Source organism: Phyllobates terribilis, unplaced genomic scaffold (assembly GCF_046119375.1).
Source record: "Phyllobates terribilis strain yellow unplaced genomic scaffold, ASM4611937v1 Scaffold_8__6_contigs__length_399053987, whole genome shotgun sequence".
NCBI lineage: Eukaryota > Metazoa > Chordata > Amphibia > Anura > Dendrobatidae > Phyllobates > Phyllobates terribilis.
The window spans coordinates 88,429,246-88,446,175 of NW_027362768.1; the positions used below are offsets into that span (position 1 = coordinate 88,429,246).

The 16,930-nt window shown below is 46.3% G+C and overlaps 1 protein-coding gene across 6 annotated transcripts in view; it reads right to left on the reverse strand.

Annotated features, from left to right (window-relative positions):
• Nucleotides 1–16,930, reverse strand: part of LOC141156759 (dimethylaniline monooxygenase [N-oxide-forming] 2-like) — a 113,778-nt gene that overhangs the window by 1,773 nt on the left and 95,075 nt on the right. For all 6 annotated transcript variants that reach the window (XM_073643121.1, XM_073643122.1, XM_073643119.1 and 3 more), the window contains 3 exons: nt 10,996–11,195; nt 9,402–9,748; nt 308–380 (listed from right to left, as the gene is read on the reverse strand). In XM_073643121.1, coding sequence (XP_073499222.1) covers nt 308–380; nt 9,402–9,748; nt 10,996–11,195 — 620 coding nt within the window. The remainder of the gene's footprint in view (nt 1–307; nt 381–9,401; nt 9,749–10,995; nt 11,196–16,930) is intronic.

A 16,930-nucleotide genomic window follows, 5' to 3' on the forward strand; every position in this document is an offset into this window, starting at 1 on the left:
ATTGATCACTAGGGGTCTTCTCTACTAGGACCCTCAATGAGAACTAGAACCAAATCACTAATCACGAAAAGTCATGTTACCCGAGAGTAGTTGAAGATAGGGCTAATCTTTCCCTAAATGTAAGGTAGCAAGAGAAGACGGAATATTCATATCCATAACATTTACAGTATAGCATATACATTTAAATTACAACTGAAGACAAGTGAAAGATTTTATTATGCACATATATACTAAAGTAGTGTAAATGTACATACGTTGTATGTAATATATAATTAGCTAAATATTTTACTGTATAAATGTACCTCACCATTTATTTTTCTGGTCCTTGCTTTTTATGCAATCGGTTTCCATCTTTTTGACTGATGGTAATTGAGCGGCACCTGTTGTAGAAATGACAGAAGCAAAATAAAGCTCATTCAGGACAGATAAGTGGAAAAACTACTACTTTTTTCCACTCTCTAATTTATATAAATTAATTTTGAAACTACAAGTGCCTAGTTAAAGAATACACCCACTTGATGTTTATCCTGTGTTGTTACATTACTAGGTGGAATTAACATTTTTTTTTAATTATACAAAAGTAAGAATTTGCCTAATTTCTCCAGAAAATCACATTTGTGGCAAATAAATTAGATGAAAAGTCTCTAAATGCCTGGAAAATCTATGCATAACAATAAGAGATGAGTATTGAATCTGTTTTGAGCTCTGTAATGCAAATGTAGCACCCCGAGGGCTCGGCTGCTACAGGGGTATTGCACCTCAAACCAGAGGTGTGATATTCCACTCCTGAGTAAGGATGGAGTGTGGACCAGGGCTCGGTAGGCTGCATGTGATGCGCCCCTGGGCCTTCGTCGCACGGCATCGCGCGCACGGGAGCTTACCCGGAGCCGGATCTATTGAGGGTTGTAGTCTCGTGGCGGTGACCCGGTCCGTGCCCAGGGAGTCAAACTGAGCGGCGATGTATTAGCGGTAGATGTTGGACGACTACGCCACCCGTTGAATGCAGCGAAGGAGCTGCCGCTGCAGGGCAGACCGCTGAGGCCGGTGGTAGGATTGTGCAGCGTGATAGTATCACCCCCAACGGGAGGGGTATGGCCTCAGGGCAGCCGACGTGGCTGATGTGGGAAGCAGGAATCACTCAGAGACGATGCGGTGTAGTTCAGGGTCTTTACTGGTGATAAAGATAGACCCTCCCGGAGTACTGGCTAGCGATCGGGGCCTGGTCAGTCTTCGAGCAGATGGGATTTCCCCTGGCCAGGCGGAGTTGTAGGCCTCCCCAACTAATTGTACTCTTCTGGCTACCTTGCTGGAGGCGGGTAAAAGTAGCCCACGTCCCTGAGTGTACCGTGTGGTGCTCACCCGTATGGCCGGTGACTCGGGGCCTTCTTGTGGCGTCCGCTCCACGACGGCGGTGCTGGTCCCACGCGTGTGACCGTGCCTTCGGGTTTCTTGACCAGAGGACCTGAAATCCCCTGCCGGGCGGTTTCTGCTGCTGGGTAAAGATTAGTCCCCACAGCCTCGGACTCCGGGTCCGGTGATAGCTTCTCAGTCAGGGCGAGCTCTGCAGCTGCCAGCCCCTGACTCCTTATAGCACTGCTCCCACAGAGCTCCTGATGTTCTTTTCCTATATCTGCTTCTCTTCTCTGTCTCTACTTCTTCTCTACTCACTAACCCTGCCTCAGCCCTAGGTTTATATAGGGGAAGTTCTTCCCCTCCCAGGACTGGGCAGGAGGTGTGGCATGCACAGGATCCCTGACCAAGAAACCTCCCACCTGCTCTCAGACGTAATATCTCTATTACTGTGGCAACCAGACCCCTGGGGTGTCACACATGCACCACACACACCCCATTTCCGAGGGACAGCTCAACGGTGCTCCCACAGAAGTGCAGGCACGATCGCTTCTGTCCCTGGCTGGAGTGGGGAGGGGAAAATACACCCAGTGGTGTAGGAGCAGATAGGGGTGGGTCTCTGGGCATAGGTAGGAGCCCATTGGTTGCTAGTCACCTGGGCTCACACATAGAGGGAGGTATATAAGGTGGGCACCATCTTAGGACAGTGTTCAGTTCAGTCAGGAGGAGAAGAGGAGAGGAGTGAGAAAGGAGTTCAGCCAGAGAGGGCTGACAGGGAGCTGTGGCTCAGTCTGGGCCCAGCTCCACGAGGCAGGCCTAGGGTGAAGGCCGGAGCCAGAGAGAACGGAAACAAAAAGGAGCAGAAAGGGAAGAAGAAAAGGAACTCTAAGAGAGGCCCAGAGACACGAGAGAAGAAGGAACCCCATAGGCCCAGGAGATTGCGGGTGACGGGTTGGCAGAACAGGGTACCGAATCCCAAATTGGTGGAGGCGACTAATCCTCAGCCAAAGACCGGCGGTCGTGACTATATCTCGGTGCGACCCCTCACTACATCCACCAGGAAAGCATATCACATAGGGTCAGGGAAACCGGAGATAGGTTTCGCCAAGAGAAGGCCCGAGGAAGCTGGACAAAGGTGGGTCACTGGTGGGGACGGCCAGAGAAAGGAAGAGAAGGGAGCCCTGTGCCACACTCTGGAATTGCCTGGGAGTTGGTCGAGCCCCTTGCCTGGTGGACGCAGCACGGATTGGGCAGTCATTCCCTGCAGAAGTGACTCGGATAACAACTGTGAGTAAAGCATTGGAAACTGCAACCACACGCCTCTGTGTTTCATCGCCGCACCAGCACCATCAGTACTGGGACGCTCACACCATCACTCTCATCATCCACACTAGCTGCCCTGAGGCAATACTTCTCCCGTGGGGAGTTATCCCATACTTGGCTGCGCATACAGCATCAGCCTCAGCGGTCTGCAGCGCAGCGGCGGTCCCCACTGACCGCAATCCACGGGTGGCGTAGTCGGACACTTGTTATTACACTAAGACTGCCACTGAATTGACCACCCTGGGCACGGACTGGGTCAGCGCCACGGAGACTACAACCCCCAGCGATCCGGCTCCGGGTATTCCCTGCACAACACAGGCCCAGGGGGCGCGTCACAAACACAGCCTTATTCAAGTCCATGTAACGTCAACTTATCTGGTTAGGTGAAAAGGATGGTAATTGGTGGTACACTTTGCAGACAACTTAGTTTTTATAAAAGGTGTAAAAATTATCCATGCCATGAATAAAACCGTACACATACACTGGACTGAAAAGCATAGGAAAGTGCCAATTTTCAGGATATTGTGTTTCTAATGTGTTTATTTTTTTAATTTTTGATGGACTGAAAAACGCTATTATTTTTATTTTCATTGGAGATTAAGTGCTAGACTTTTTCATCTGTTTTTCTGCAGTGTAAAAATTATCCGTTTCAGGAGTAATCAAGAGAGCTTTGATCTTTGTTAAATGAAGAAGTCGTATCTTTTTCAAAAGTCATCCACTAATTATCCCTTTATTTATGGAAACAAAACGGATTTACTATTTTGATCGTAAAGAAGTAATGTTTCATGAACTTCCTTTTTTGAGTTTGCAGTTGGTTTACCATTTATAAAATGATAAAGCAATTACAAAAACTTTTTAATAAGCAGTCCAAAAATTTGGAAAAAAAAAATAGGAAGCAAGGACAGGCTATTTATTTCCAAAGTGAAGAAAAAATGGCTGGTCATGCAGCTTTTCAAAATAATTAGCCATAGTTTGGGAAAGTACATTTCTCAGTATCAGTAATGTTTAGCACAATAAAGATAAATGAGCAGTTAGGGTAGGTGTGGCTGGCATAGCTGCACATAGCAAAGAAAAAAATGTACCTTTATAAAGTAGGTCATGCACACTGAATAACAGAATAACAGATAAAATAGTTTATTAGGTGAATCACTACAAATAATCTACGTATCAATAAATGCAATAAAAACATTTAAAAAGTGCAGAACAGCAAAAACTAAATACAAGACATACCAAAAAAAACAGAATATGTGTTGGGTAAAAATATAACCCCTATCTCATTATATGAGATGGCAAACCTGCATGCAAAATACAATATATCTTTATATTGTATATAGTATAAAGTGTCAAGTGCAACTAAAATCTGTGCAATATATGAAGGTCAACCAAATAAAAGTATATAGATAAATATATAAATGATTTATTAAAGGGAACCTGCTATGTATAAAAAAATCACTCTTAAAATCAGCAGGTTAATAGTGTTCTGGAGCTGCCTGGAACTGAGAGCCACGCTGACGGGAGAAGATTATCTTTATTCCTTCCTGCAGCCATGGCTTTCAGTCATAGGGATGGGTCTCTCACCTATAATTTCAATGACTTGGAAAAGTCAAATCAAAGGCCAGACTAATCCAAATAAGAATCTGTGGTATGGATTGAAGACTGCTGTTTACAGACATAGCACATCTAGCCTAATGAATTTAAAACAGTTTTACCAGGAAGAATGGGCAGAAATCCCAAAGTATAATTGTGCTAAGGTAATGAAGACATTCCCTGAGAAACTTGCATTTGTATTTTCAGCAAAATGTGGCTCCACAAAGTATTGACTTTTAGGAAGCGATACTTATGCACATTAAAGTTCTCGTTTTTTTTGAGGCTTGAAGCGGACCTATCACCTCCACACATATTATGGTATATTGCAGTAAGGAGACTGTAGATATAAATAAACATGAAATAAATTACCTTTGGAAGAATTACCTGGGTTATGAAATAAGAGAATCAGTTATGGTAGCGGCCATCTTGGGATTGGCAGCTCAGCGTGCTGTGTTCTGAGACAGAAGGCTGGTTGCTAGGCAGCGCCTCTGGTGAGCAGTGTAGTGACCCTAAGAGCTCATTTATCAAATGGTTGTAATAGAAAGGGAGATAATCTATATAAAGGGGTCTCCTGTCTATATATACTATGTGTAGAGCCAGAGAGAAGGCGACAGAGTAACCACAGCCTGTATCACCCATATCTGCTAATAACAATCCACATTTACATCTCCTGGCTAAAAATGGAGCAAGTTGAATAATAGAGATGAAGCAGCGCTCCAGTGGAAATACGTGAAAAAGGCCGAATTCATCCAGATCAGATGGGGGAATAAAGTCTATCACTTATTTTCAGTGAAGTGCTGCTTCCTTTCTATTTTTTCCTAATTTGAAGGTTTTCGGCTGGTTGCAGATAGGTTTCCATATATCTCTCTATATCTATAGCAAAAAAACGGCAGCTCCACTCCAAAAGGTCTTTGAAAAAATATGGACTTTATTAGCCCGGTGTGGAGACGTTTCGGTTGCGGACAACCTATTGTGTATATATACGGTAATACACACACTACATACAGGTATATAAAAATACACACACTGCACATATATATATAATATATATATATTATACACACACTGAATATATGTTTACAAACAGTTCTCAAATGCACCATACACTCATGCATGCACTTTTCACATATATGTAGACACATCACACATGTACACACAATTACACATACACTGACTATATGAAGTAAATAACACCCCTCCATTTCTGGCACATATCTTCCTCAGCGTTCAGTTTCAGTTGCTGGTAACATCTTTCTCCTCTCAGCCTGCTTGTGGCGGCAGTGGGGGAGGGGCACAATCACTACTCCAGCAGGCTTCAACTTGATAGTGTGAGCATGGGAAACAGGAGGTGAAGGAGGAACCAGGAGATAAGCCTCCAGCTCACTGCCTGGTGAGTTATGGAGCATAGCACATACCCAGAGCCAGGGGCGGAACTACCGCCCGTGCAGCCGGTTCATTGAACGGGGGCCCCGAGGGAGAGGGGGCCCCTCCAGCCTCCAGCAGGGCCGCCATCAGGGCATGACTGCCCTGACTCCAGTATGGGGCCCGGCCGGTAGGGGCCCCCCTCTTGTGCGTCTCTCTCCTCATGGGGCCCCCGGCCCCATGCTAAGCGCCAGGTCCGGGACATCTCAGCGCTGCACTGTTGCGGCAGAGCCTTCATGATTCCCCTGACTTCCGGTCATGTGACGGCGCCGTCACATGGCCGGAAGTCAGGAGAACCTGCTGTCAGCGATTTGAACGAGCGCCAGGATTCTGCAGGGATCGCATGGGGGTAAGTATTATAACAAGTTTTATTTTTTTTAAAATACAATTAACTAGGAGTGGGGAGATGGGAGATGCACATGTGGGAGGGGGTGAGATGGGAGATGCACATGTGGGAGGGGGGGAGATGGGAGATGTACATGTGGGAGGGGGGGAGATGGGAGATGGGAGATGCACATGTGGGAGGGGGGGAGATGGGAGATGCACATGTGGGAGGGGGGGAGATGGGAGATGCACATGTGGGAGGGGGGGAGATGGGAGATGCACATGTGGGAGGGGGGAGATGGGAGATGCACATGTGGGAGAGGGGAAGATGGGAGATGTACATGTGGGAGGGGGGGAGATGGGAGATGTACATGTGGGAGGGGGGGAGATGGGAGATGGGAGATGCACATGTGGGAGGGGTGGAGATTGGAGATGCACATGTGGGAGGGGGGGAGATGGGAGATGCACATGTGGGAGGGGGGGAGATGGGAGATGTACATGTGGGCGGGGGGGAGATGGGAGATGCACATGGGCGGGGGGGAGATGGGAGATGCACATGGGGGGAGGGAGATGGGAGATGCACATGGGGGGAGGGAGATGGGAGATGCACATGGGGGGAGGGAGATGGGAGATGCACATGGGGGGGAGGGAGATGGGAGATGCACATGGGGGGAGGCAGATGGGAGATGCACATGGGGGGGAGGCAGATGGGAGATGCACATGGGGGGGCAGATGGGAGATGCACATGGGGGGGAGGGAGATGGGAGATGCACATGGGGGGGAGGGAGATGCACATGGGGGGGATGAGAGATGCACATGGGGGGGAGGGGGATGAGAGAGGTGCTCATGTGGGGGAGGGGGATGAGAGATGTGCACATGGGGGGGATGAGAGATGTGCACATGGGGGGGATGAGAGATGTGCACATGGGGGGTGGTGAGAGCTGCACATGGGGGATGAGAGAGGGGCACATGGGGGGATGAGAGCTGCACATGGGGGGGGTTTGAGAGCTGCACATGGGGGGATGAGAGCTGCACATGGGGGAATTGGGAGAAAATGAGCTGCACGTGGGGGAATTGGGAGTAGGGCGATAATGAGCTGCACATAATGAATGTGGGGTGGGGGAGAGTAAATGATAAATGATGATGGGGTGGGGAGAGCACGGACATGATATAATGAATTGGGGCAGGGGGTGCATGTAAATATTGAATGCGGGGAGCAGGAAGTATAGAGTAGGGGGCGTGGCGGATGCAGGAGTGTGACTGGTAACAAATTGGCGGAAAGAGTAGAGGTTCTAATGAAATTATATATTAAGTGCCTATTTACCGTTAATGGGGGCACCGTGGTGGATTACAATTTATATTTGGAATGGTAGGTTGCATAATAACTAACCATATATTGATGGTGGATGCACGTCTGTATTCAGCTGCGTAATGTAGAAGTTGGGGAATGTGCTCTAGATAACTGTGTTATTTTATGCAGAGACGAGTCCTGGCTGGAAGACGTGATGGCGGTCTGTGCTGGATGAAGGAGAAAAGCGTAGCTGAAGGACTTCACCTAGAGACGTCACCAGTGAGTCAGTGTATTACATGTACACTTACACTATATACTATGTACCGGGCTCCTGTGTATAATGTCACTGGTGATCACTGTATTTCCTGTACACTATATACAGAGCTCCTGTGTATAATGTCACTGGTGATCACTGTATTACCTGTACACTGACACTATATACAGAGCTCCTGTGTATAATTTCACTGGTGATCACTAGATTACCTGGACACTTACATTATACATACCATGTATAGAGCTCCCGTGTATAATGACACTTATGGTAATATTAGTAATGTGGCGGTAATATTAGTAATGTGGTGGTAATATGTGGTCTGGTCATGGTGTGGCAGTTTTTCTCCCTTCTGTGTGGTATTATTCGGTCACTATGTTGTGGTAATATGTGGTCTGGTCATGGTGGGGCGGTATTCCCTGTATGTGGTATTATTGGTCATTTTAAAAAAAATGTATATGACACATTCCCTTAAAGAAAACTAAATAAAAATATATCTAAAAAGAGTATTGGATATTTTAAGAAAATTTTAATAGGTTAGAGTAGGGCCCGGCCAGAAGAGTCTACCTTATCGTTGTGGCGGCTTTAAAAATCTTTTGGCCAAAACAAAAGCTGATGGCTATGTATGTGGCGCCGTCACATGGCCGAACGTCAGGAGAACCTGGTGGCAGCGACGTGGACGAGCGCCAGGATTCTGCAGGGATCGCATGGGGGTAAGTATAACAAGTTTTATTTTTTTTAAATACGATTAACTAGGAGTGGGGGGAATCAGAGATGCACGGGGGGGATGAGCGATGCACATGGGGGGGGAGGGTGAGAGATGCACATGGGGGGGTGAGAGATGCACATGGGGGGATGAGAGATGCACATGGGGGGATGAGAGATGCACATGGGGGGGATGTGAGATGCACATGGGGGGATGTGAGATGCACATGGGGGGGTGTGAGATGCACATGGGGGGATGTGAGATGCACATGGGGGGGATGTGAGATGCACGGGGGATGAGAGCTGCACATGGGTGGGATGAGAGCTGCACATGGGGGGGTGAGAGATGCACATGGGGGGTTATGTTTACATAACTTTGTTGTCTTATGAAGGGCAGGGGGGGGCCCCCCACAAATTTCTTGCACAGGGGCCACTACAGTCTGTGTCCGCCCCTGCCCAGAGCTGCACTGGACTGATCACATCCAGCTCACTCACTGTGCCTGCGCTCTGACCTGCAGACTGCATTCACTTTCCTTGATGCACTGCATCATGGGAGACTGAGGTCAGCACAGCAGAGAATGGGGAATCCCCAGCCTGGCTGAAGTCTGCTCAATTGAATCAGAGGCTCCTGCCAAGAAAGGGAGTTTTTCTCCCACTTGGTATATGCCTTGTTTATAATGTTTGGGTCAAATTCAAAATGTTATTACATCTGCATTTAATTTAAATAATAAAAAATCCAAAAAAATAAAGAAAAAAAGGGAGGTGGGATACTATTTCAAGGATTTCAAGGCATTGTATACTGCCATAAATATTATGATATCCACTGTTCAAAAATACACAATGATACCACAGTTGCATTTAAATAAATTACACAATAACCCAATCTTAAAAAGTCAAAATACCTTAATGCAGAAAACCTAACTAGACTTTTAACATGGCACAAGCCATTAAAAATGTTCCCCTCAGGTGCTAACTGTGATTCCAAAATTCTGAAAAACAGGTGTTTCCGAAAGACTGCATTTTGAATGGTAAACCAGTAAAATGGTTCCTTTGTGAATAGGTATAATAAGCGAATGAAACTCTTAAAAATGAGACCAACAAAAAGCTTCAACTACTGGAAGATCTTACCTCTAAAAACTCTGGTTGCCCAGCGAGCCTGTAATTCAACAGTTGGCATGATAGGTCCAAGAGGTTGAATTAGTCCTAGGAAAGCAAGTGTTGGCTTTCCCAGATACATTGGAAACACATATTTATATAAGGATATGTTATTGTCATTCAGTTTGAGTATATCATCATCAAGAAAAGGGAATCTTAAACTGTATCCTGTGGCAAAAATTACTTCATCCACATCTGCCACAGTTCCATCTTCAAAGATGACAGATGTTTCAGAGAATGATTTAATACTTGGCTTCACCTTGATTGATCCCTGTAATATCTGACTTGGAAGGTAGTCATTTACCATTGGATGTTTCATCCTACCACAAAAAAAGCAAAATATGAGGATATATTTAAAAGCATGATAATATAAAATTTTCTACAAAATATTACTCTTCACGACCTTATGGACAGAAATACATTGGAGCAGTACAGACATCGAGCCATACTTTGCTATATAGAATGTTATTGTGCCCAGATCATGCCAAGCAGCACATAGATATCGTATCAGCATACGACTGTACTTACCCATACAGAGCAAAGCAGATCCACTAATGGATACTGAGTCTGCGAAGCAACCCCTTTCCCTATTAAAAAGTGAATATCATTATCCACAACCTTCCCATTCCTAAACTGATTGAACTCTCCTGTAGTGTGTCCCAGTGGGATAACACCTACGAATAAACTTCAACATTTTTGGAAATTGATATGCAACTAATCTTATATTAGATTAACTTTATGAGGCAGAATGTTTAGCTTGCTATCAATATTATTTGAACATTACAATATTATTAAATTATTATTAAAATATTACATATTTGGACTTCATTAGAATCAGTTGGTGTAGATCTGTCACCAAACTTCACAATACAAAAACTACATAAAATATTTAATGGATGTCTTAGACCTTACGAGGCTAGTCTATTTACTTGAATAACTTGAGAAAGTTTCTCTGCTTAACAATACATTGAGAATTTTACGAGTCCAGCTATAACTATTTACAGGAAGTATGAGTCTAAAATATAGATCTAGTGGTCACTGTAAAAAAAATGCAACATTACTAACTTTTTTTTAAAATAGATTATAATTTAAAAAAAAAGCAAACAAAAAACATTTCCAAAAACCTTTTTAAAAAGATACATATGACACAAGTCCCTGATTTAAACAATATATAATTTTCTGATGACAAAGTGACCCTTTGCCCTGGCACTGAAAAGTAGCTTATTTATTTGTCAGGTATAGTCTCCCTACTTGGTTCCCTCCATTGGCTCCTTCAGTGAGATGAGCATTTTGGTCCTCCTATAACCAAAATAACCAGTAGTAAGCCTGGGCCAGACATGTATAGCACAGAAAAGATAGTGGAAGTATGGTTCAGACTTACACCCCCATGCCCTTTCTCAAGCTATATTCGATGCAGAATGAAGAGATCATCGACACAAGTGGAAGAGGCAGTGAGAGGCAAACAGAGAGCACCAGGTAGGGTGACTGTACATTACAAATGTGTAGTTACTCTTCACTGCCAGAATGGAGAGAAAAAGTTGATGGAAATCCTCTTTGCTTCATTTACCTGAATTTTGGTTCCAAACCAAAATTTGAGTGGGAAAACCAGCTGCTCATAATTTTCTCATTGATCTTCGCAGCGAGCATTCTTGGCAGGAAATTCTTGATCCACATGGTATAACGTCTCGAGACAATCATATCTATTGGAAATCCATTGTAGGAAATTCTGCTAACCACCCATGATCCATGTCTTGTGCTTAGGTAAACCTAGGACCATAAAAATGTATTTGTAAAAATGCAATAAAGGAAAAATGTCATTGACCTGGTTAAAACTAAGCTAGTGCTGATTGCTATTGTAAGAGAGTACCTAGATATAGTATGAGTTATTTAGTAGCCTTCCCAATTAGGTCTTATTTACACATGCAGTTTTGTTGCATTTTTTGTGATTAATTTAACCAAAACTAAGAGTGAATTCTAATAAAAGAAAAGTACAAAAGACAGTTTTTACACTTCTTTTCTTGGGGTTATAGCTATAATTCGTTCTTTCATGACCCTTATCTAAAGCCTATTAGATTGCATGGAGAATGCATACAAAGATCTCTCATCCTCCCTGATGTATTTGGAAATATATTGAATCAATTATGAGCTCTGTAATGTTTTGTTTTCCCTTTAGTGATGTTGTAATAGAATTGAACACTTGACAAAAATCACAGCTGATAACTGGAGGACCCAATAAAGCTTGGTTCACATTGCGTTTTTTTCACACATCTATGGTTTTGTTGTTTGTTTTTATAGAGCCTGATGAAGACCTCAAGCTGAGGTAGAAATGCGTTGCTTTTGTGTCTAACAATCCATGCGATAATTCACATTGCTCGTCTGGTAAACTAAGGTTCCTGTGCAATTCACTTCAGCCTATGTGCAGCGCTCACTAGTGCCATCCGGTGTTTCATTACTGAGCCTCTACAGTTCCTTCTGGAACTGTTCCTCCTGTTTTCACAAGCTCTGAAAAACTTGATTTTGGCTGAACCACTGATGACCCATGACTTTAAAGCTTTTTTCTGCCATTTTTCTTTATTTCACCACTGGAGTGGTATCACTAATGCATATTCCCTGCCCCTAGTAATATACTTACCAGTCACCATCTTCTTCTGTTCTCAGAGACAATCTGGTTGGTCTTCAGAAGTGTGTGACCTGCTGGATTGCTCCAGTGTTTGTTGGGTGATCAGGAAGTCACATCTCAATGTAAGTCTATGAGAGCAAGAATGAGGCCAGAACGAGGATCTCAGACTTAGACCACGGCCCCACTATCAGTATTTGGTCAGTATTCGGTCAGTATTTTTTCTCAGAAGTGGAAGTCAAAACGAGGTGTGGGTGATAAATGCAGAATTGTTGCACTTGTTTCTATTATACCTTTTCTCTGATTGTTCCTCACCTGGTTTTGGCTCCCACTCCTGAGAAAAAATACTGACCAAATACTGATAGTGGGGCTGTGGCCTTACACTGAGAGCTTGTGACCTTTACCTCTGGCTTTCGATCAGTCAGAAGCTGTTGTCACAAGATGACAGAGTGTGACCAGAGAAATGCTGGAAAGAGCAGAAGACAGCTGCTGGTAATTATATTACTAGGGACAGGGAATATGCATTAGTGATACCACTCTGGTCATTAAAGAAACAAATAAAAAAAAACGCTGGTGTGGTGCTTTAATGATAAAAACTATCATGCCTTCAGCATTGAAGGGGTTTTCCCAACAAAGTTGATTTTAATCAATAGATCTTGGAATAATAAAAATTTCCACAGTTGGATGTGTTTAAAAAAATGTCCCTGTGCTGAGATAATGAGCTTACCATACCACAGCTCCTGGGCAGGGGAGGAAGCAAAAGAGTATACAGATATTACAGCATGGGATCACAAATAATTCTTTCTTTGAGGTAAAACATTTTTTAAAAACAGACAGGCAGATGTTTTGTGGCACCCCAGGGGTCCGGTTGCCACAGTGGCATTGCCTCCCTCACAAGGTGTGATGCCATGCCTGGAAGCAAGGAGGGGACCCCTAATCAGGTATACCAGCATACAACACTTTCCTGGCTCCAGACCAGAAAGGGCAGCTCCTCCCCTTCAAACTGGAATCTGGAGGCGGGGTTAGTAAGAGTGAGTTGAGAGGAGTTGGAGACAGGACAGTGACGAGGAAGGACCTGGGGAAGGGAGCTGTGTACAAGCTCGCCCCAGAGGAGAGAAGCGCAAGTGAACCGGACGCCGGGGTCCGTGGTTGTGGGGCACTAAAGGCCCAGCAGCAGAATCCGGAGGGCAGGAGACTGCAGGTCTCCTGGCCCCACCCGAAGCCCGGCAGCACAGCAGCACCATAGGGCCCAGCACCGCCACGTGGGAGCGACTTTTAAGGAAGGCCCGAGCTGCCTGCCATACGGGTGAGGAAAAAGACGTTTTACTAGGGGACGAGGGCCGCAGAATAGCTTCAAGCAGCAGGGCCAAAGAGATTAGCGCAGAGGGAAGGCCTACAACTTCACCTGGTGAGGTGGATCCTCAACTTGCTCCTCGCCTGCCCGGACCTCTACTACCAGCTAGTACCCGTGCCCCGATCTGCTTAACAACTGCAAGTAAAGATAAGAGGAAACCGCCATTAAGCTGTGGACTGGTCATTATCTGCGCCATCACCTGCACTACACCACACCAACAACATCTACCTCATAGCATCACTATATCCTTCCCTGGAGCTAAGCTCTGCCTGTGGAGAGCTGAACCTACTCTGCTGGGTTACCATCACCTTCAGAGGATCTGCACCGCAGCGGCAGCCCCATATAGCCGCATACCACAGATGGCGTGACGAACATTATCTCTATAAAAACTATATTCCCCTTTTACCTTTTCTTTAATCTTTAATTGACCGCCCTGAGTCACGGACTGGGTCACTGCTACAGTGACATCCCCAGCACCGACAGGCCCGGCTACCGAGTACCCCACGGCCCAGGGGGCGCGTCAAACTTGGCATCACGAACAGGAGGCGAAGCCCGGTATAACCGGGTACTGTGTGCCATAGACTTTACTCAACTGTGTCATCACGTCATTTGCCGTCAGCCGAGGGGAAGCAGGAGGCCCCGATCCGGAACCGCCGGGTAAGCGATCCCTCTCACCGGCAGAGCAGCATACTGGTACATGAGCAGAAACCCAGGACCTGGCTGAGGTTCACTAAGGGGGAGGAAGATGTCCAACCTGGGAGAGGACTCGGCTGCGAGCGCGGCCGCCGCCACTGTTATGCCGTTATCAATGCCATATATACCAGGGGCAGCGTGGTTGCCCCAGTACTCAGGGGAGTCGCACACCCTGAGTGACTTTGAGGAGAGACAGTGCAGTTTGTTTAAAGTGTAACCCCTGTCTGAGGAGCAAAAAGTCAGCATCCTCATAGGCCAGCTAATCGGTGCAGCCCAGAGAGAGGTGAAGTCCTGGCCGGGCAGGGACAAAAGCACTGTTAAGGAAATACTGGCCCGGTTGAAGGATACCTTTAACACCCGCACAGCAGCAGAGATTAAAATGAAGTTCTATGGGTGTAAACAAAGGGTGCCGGACAGTGTGCGGGACTATGCTCTAAACCTGCAGGAGGCGCTGCGGGCCATTAAACAGGTAGACCCCGACAGTGTGCGAGATGAGGACAGATTGCTAACTGAGCAGTTTATTGGGGGGCTCCTGTCTAATGCTGCGCATTATGGCTCTGCAAAACCCTGATCTGGACTTTGCGCAATTTAAAGACCGAGCCATCCGGGTGCTGCGAGAACCAACCCCAAGTGGCACTGCACCCCTCCGGCGCCTGGCTATCACATACCACCAGGAGGTGGCATCCTTTTCCCCAGCACCTGTGGTGGCTGATGCACAGACCCTAGATAATGACCCGTCTGCAGACCTACGCCTTCAGGTCCAGGAGCTGACCAAAAGGGTGGCTACACTAACCAAATCCGTGCAGGCCATGCAAGTGTCTCCAAAGGAAAGAATCCAGCTGGCTTCCAGTCCAGATGACATCCCGTGGCGATGGCAGAGAAGGATTCCACTGACCAGAGGGAGAAACAGCGATCGCTACGACCAGGACAGGCCACCCATCTGCAGCCGCTGTCAAAAGGCGGGGCACCTCACAAGATTCTGCAATTTAAAAGAGCAACCCCTGGGGCAGAGGGCCAAATCCCAGGAGTAAGATGACCAGGCCCACAAAGCTGGCGAGACAAGTACGTGGGAGGAAGACCGGTCCTACCTGTCGTGCTTGATGGCATCCCGGTGAACACGTTACTGGACACTGGTTCCCAGGTGACAACGATGCCATATATCCTTTTCAAACAATACTGGACTGATTCAGACATTACCCGCAGTCCAGATGAACATATTAACATCTTTGCCAGCAATGGTCAGCCCTCTCCTCAGGTGGGGTATAAAGAAGTGACCATAAAGGTTGGCCGAGTAGAATTGCTATCACAAATGATGATTATTGTTGATATAGCTCGCCGAGAAAGACATCCTATGATAACTATAGGCACCAATGTGATAGAGAAGTGTCTTGAGGAAATTATTGTTTTGTTGCAACAGGTTGCAGAGACTGCCAGTTCCAGTCAGCAGCGAGTTCTGCAGAAGGAGATCAAAGCCCTGATGCAAAGACAACAGGTAGAGCTGTCTGGAGGAGAAGTCGGCAGTGTCAGAATGAGTGATCCATTCCCCATTGCAATGCCCCCTAGGAGTGAAATGTTAATATGGTGTCGGACAGCAATAGGTCACAGAGGTCAAGAACCCATTTACTCTGATAGCAGGCCCACCATCTTGACGGCCAGGGTGGTGGTCGATGTCCGCAAGGGGAGAGTACCGATACGCATCCTGAATTGTGGGGAGAAAGAGTTCCATTTACCCCAGTATGCCACTCTTGCTAAGCTGTTCACTTTCAGTAACAATGCAATAAAGGCAGTGGAACCTTTGCCTCCGTCCAAACCGGCGGAGGATAATGGCTCCAAGGGGCAGGTGGAGGATTGGTGTCAAAAGCTACAAGTAAGCACTGACTCCACCCCTTTGCACTAAAAGCATGGGGTGTCCCGGGTGGTCCAAGAATATGAGCGAGTCTTTAGCAAACACGCACTAGACTTTGGGCAGGTAAAAGGGGTCCAACATCATATCCCCACAGGAGATCATCCGCCCATTAAAGAGAGGTACCGGCCTGTACCCCCAGCTCACTATCAATGTGCCAAAGGAATGTTACGGGAGATGAAGGAAGCTGGGGTGATCAGAGATAGTTGTAGCCCCTGGGCAGCTCCATTAGTCCTCGTTAGAAAGAAAGATGGTACAATGAGGATATGTGTTGACTATAGGCAGATTAACCGCATTACACATAAGGACGCCTACCCATTACCCAGAATCAAGGAATCATTAGCTGCACTAAGATCCGCTAACTATTTCTCCACTTTGGATCTCACCAGTGGGTATTGGCAGGTTCCCGTGACAGAGGCGGACCGCGTCTACAACACCAATGGGCCTCTGCGAGTTCAACTGCATGCCATTCGGGCTCTGCAATGCCCCGGGAACATTCCAGCGGTTAATGGAGTGTTGCCTAGGACACAAAAACTTCTAAACCGTTCTGCTGTACCTAGACGATGTAATCGTCTATTCAAAGACATACGAAGACCACCTGGAGCACCTGGCCGAGGTGTTCGAAGCCCTATCCGGTTTTGGCCTGAAAATAAAGCCATCCAATTGCCACCTGTTGAAGCCCAAGGTGCAGTACCTAGGTCATGTGGTACGTGCCGAAGGTGTAGCACCAGACCCTGAAAAAGTCATCGTGATCAAGGACTGGCCAAGACCCTCCACTATCAAGGAAGTGTGGCAGTTCCTCGGGCTGGTAAGCTATTGCAGGAGATTCATCAAGGCTTTCACCAAGATAGCGGCACCCATGCAGGACCTCTTAGTGGGCCAGTCCAAGAGGGCCAAGAACCCGAATCCTCCATTCAAATGGAGTAAACCAGAAG